General features: G+C 40.4%; 1 protein-coding gene across 1 annotated transcript; it reads left to right on the top strand.

Annotated features, from left to right (window-relative positions):
* Window positions 1–165: 165 nt before the first annotated feature.
* On the top strand, window positions 166–1,954 carry MELLADRAFT_85582 (uncharacterized protein; the record flags this gene model as incomplete). The annotated part of the gene is made up of 7 exons (XM_007419253.1): window positions 166–325; window positions 488–586; window positions 669–853; window positions 951–1,004; window positions 1,094–1,424; window positions 1,498–1,660; window positions 1,714–1,954. 7 exons carry the CDS (start codon window positions 166–168, stop codon window positions 1,952–1,954), a joined length of 1,233 nt encoding a protein of 410 aa, XP_007419315.1.
* Between the last annotated feature and the right edge of the window lie 1,677 nt (window positions 1,955–3,631).

Raw genomic sequence — 3,631 nt, 5'->3', positions numbered from 1 at the left:
AAGTCACTTCAACATATATTGTAGGATGTACTGGGATACGGAGATAACTTATGTATGATGACATGGCCTTCGGTTCGAACTAATACTCCTATAAGATTTTCTTGTAACTCTATATTAGAGGTTTGATTCATGATCAAACCCTCCGGTCATCCAAAACTAACCATAATGATACCAGATCACTCATATAGATTTGACCCGAACATTCCTGGAGTCGGCAAGCAGGCCATGCTCGACTGGATGCTTATCAATCGGGCTATGACACCCATCAGGAAAAACGCACACAAGAACGAAGTAGCCCAGAAGGTGCGAGAGGCGCAACCCGACCGTAAGTTACTTCTATACTCCTCTCATTTCATATACCTCTGTTTTTCTCTTCTTATTCTCTCAATTATATATATTCCCAGCCACCTTGGTACTCTTATCTCCATGCGCGCATATATATATCATCTTGATCATCATTAACCCAAGACTTCTTTCTTTATTATAGTCTTTCCTGACCCATTCAGCGAAGAGCCTCTGAGTCTGGACTGTCATTCTACAGCATCAGCAAACTCACACCAGCCGGAATTGTCCGCTCCAACAAACGGTCTGTCTACGCCTTTGTATCTATCCATTCAGGGCGCCTATTTGATCACGGTGTACTCTCTTTTTTCACTCGGAATCCAAAGTGAAAGAAAAAGGAGGTGTCCTCAGAATGAAACGGAGTTCATCGCCTGGGAACCCCGTCCCCCCAAAAAAGAGGGTAGTATCGGGCAAATCTTCCTTGTCGAAAAGTACGCTTCGCTCAAAATTACCTGAACCTGAAGCCCTAGATCAAGGCGTTATTAGAACTGATGGAAAGGTAAAAAAAAAGGTGAGTGTCTTCTAGACCAAGATCTTGAAATACAAGGTTTGTATTATCTGACATATATACACTTATTAATGTGTGGGTCTTCTTTAATTGTTCTCAGAGTGTTCGATACGAAGGCTTACCCAGCCCAAAAGCTCCTGGTCCTCAACCCACGGTTTGTCAAATTTCAACCATTTGATTCCCTCCATCCTTCCATTTATGTGAATATGTACTAAGAGATAGGATGATTATTTGTCTGTGGAGGTGCTCAAGGAGGAAAAGCTTCAACCCTTTCATTTGAATTCTTTAGAACGTTGTCCTAGTAATGGCATTTCGAAGCTAGAAGACCTAAAGCCATTCCACAACCTTCAAAAACCGGACGCTGTTCCTCAAAGGAAGGCAAATTCGTCGATTGTTCCTTCAATCATTCCTTTAAACTCCGCTACTCACATCACCAAGCAAGAATCGCAGCAAGAACCGCTTGTGTCCTTGACTCCCGAGGACACCACACTGCTTGAACAAGCAGGTCTCAGCACTTACGACAATGATCTTATATCCTTTCCAGATCTGGATTTATTTGAGCTTGAAAACATTGGTGTGTGCCCTCAGTGTCATCATCAATTTCTTGGTCTCTCTGACATTTAATCTCTGGTTAGTGGATGGTTGAGACATTTCACCAATTGTGCCAGATTCTCAGAGTCTTCAGATCACTTCGAATTCTAGCACGGCGATTTCAAACAATGAGAGTGACGCAAACTCGTCCAACCATAACTTAAAGAGGACAGGTGTCAATGTATTCCAGGATGAGAGACGTAGATCTCTTCAATGCAAGTCAATATATTTTCATATAAGTATATTTTGATCTTTTTTGGGCTGAAAATTAGTAATCTTTATATAATAGTGTCTACACTTGAAGAACGTATGGATTCTATGGAGAAAAAAATCGATTCTCTTCAGGAGCTTCAAGAACGTGTGGCAATTGTTGACGAGGGCATTCAAGTGGTTCGAGAGCGCATCGCTTGGGTGGAAGCTGACACTCGAAAGCACATAAAATCCTTCAAAGAAGTCACGGAAACTCGTATGAAAAATTATGAACAGAAGTTGGAAGATTCCGCTCAGCGTTGAACAAAGCAACTGGCGATGTTGAAGCGCATGGGAAAGTACTGCTAGGCTTACTGGAAGAAAATGATGATGAACAAGGATCAGAGAGGAGCATGGATGGAGTGGAGTCTAGCTTAGGTAGTTTGTGAAACATATGATGTATATTGTACTTGATTATAAATCTAAATTTATATGTTTTGTGTTAAACTTTATGAAATTGGAATTGTTTCTGAAGATTTGGTACTTGATCATGAACTTGAATTTATATGTTGTGCGTTAAACTTTATGGAATTGAAATTGTTTTTGAGTGTTCACTCTGGTGACAATGAGCATACTTCGAGAGATTTGCTCAGGTATTAATCAACAATATTTGTAGTGCAGCGAGCTATACTTGCAACATCAGGGAAGCTTAAGCCAAGAGGAGGCAAGAAGATGGGTGTGAAGTTCTTCCTTTTAGAAATTCTGTCAAGATACAATAAATAGCCGTTTCCTGACAGAATTGCTGATATATATTGATGGCTTCAAATTGTTTGTGTCTTGATAATTACAAAATGTCTTAATTGCACTGCTTGACTAGAATAAGTCTAAGTACTGTTGCTCTCACAACCACGTCATGTTATCTGTAGTTTGTATTGATGGTTTTTGCACCTGTTCAGAAGTGAGGTGTTTCAATGAGATACGAAATGCCCTTAAGCTTATGATTGAACCTTTCTTATAAACAGATGGGGGCAGAGTTATAATTAGCACTATGAATACGGTGGTTCCATGTGTAACTCGCTTCGAGAGCGTCAGAGAGGAGACAATAATGAAGAAAAACAATCACAGTAGTGTTATCAGGAGTGAAAGCGCAAAAAACAGAAAGCCAGTGATTTATAATCCTGATTCTATTCGACAGGAAAGGAGTTTAAAAAACACGTCAAGAGAAAGAAACAATCTGAAATACATATATCCAGAATTCCCCTTGCCAAAACCACTATGTAGTAGTGCGTATGTTCTAGTAACTCGATTTAGACAGCCAACAACCCAATGATCAAACAACTCAACCAACTAAACACCAAAACCAATTCTCCACCTACAAACAGATCTTTGATCTTTGCGCGCAAACTAACTCTTAAAGATAAGGCATAAGTAAGGATTAAGATGTATTTTTGATATATGGTGTTGGATATCCCTACGTTGAAGGAGATAGTTGATGTTTGACGAGGATGTCCCTAAAAACAAATCGAGTTGAATATGACCAACGATGACCAGATTGGAGATGATCATGCAATTCTTTAAATGAAATACTTACCTATGATGCTTGACAAACGCAGTAACAAATGCAACATCTTGAAGGAGGGTATTAAACAACTCCTGACGGGATCTCAATGAGGCGTTTGTACATTTCAACTGCTCCTCAAGGTCCTCACGTTCCGTTCGTGAGAGTGCGGGGTGACGTAACCGAAACTGAATACTTTCGATGGCCACTTGGGAATCTCGAAGATGGTGTAAAGTCTCATGGAGGGCCTCGATGGCTTCAGTTTCACTATGCGCGAGCTCGTCGATCTCTTCTTTCTTCAGAAATTTATAATTGGTGAGGAAGTATGCGTTCAATTGTTCGGATGCAAGTCGGTATTTCCCATTCTTGAAGTTCATGAGACCAAATGCGTTGGAGTTCCCAATCCGTTTTGTGTCGAAATCCGAATTGGAGTTGACCATCTG

The sequence above is a fragment of the Melampsora larici-populina genome, assembly GCF_000204055.1.
Source record: "Melampsora larici-populina 98AG31 unplaced genomic scaffold MELLAscaffold_150, whole genome shotgun sequence".
In the NCBI taxonomy this organism is placed as follows: domain Eukaryota; kingdom Fungi; phylum Basidiomycota; class Pucciniomycetes; order Pucciniales; family Melampsoraceae; genus Melampsora; species Melampsora laricis-populina.
Note: the sequence above shows the minus strand (reverse complement) of the source record. Positions and strands in the feature narration are given on the sequence as shown.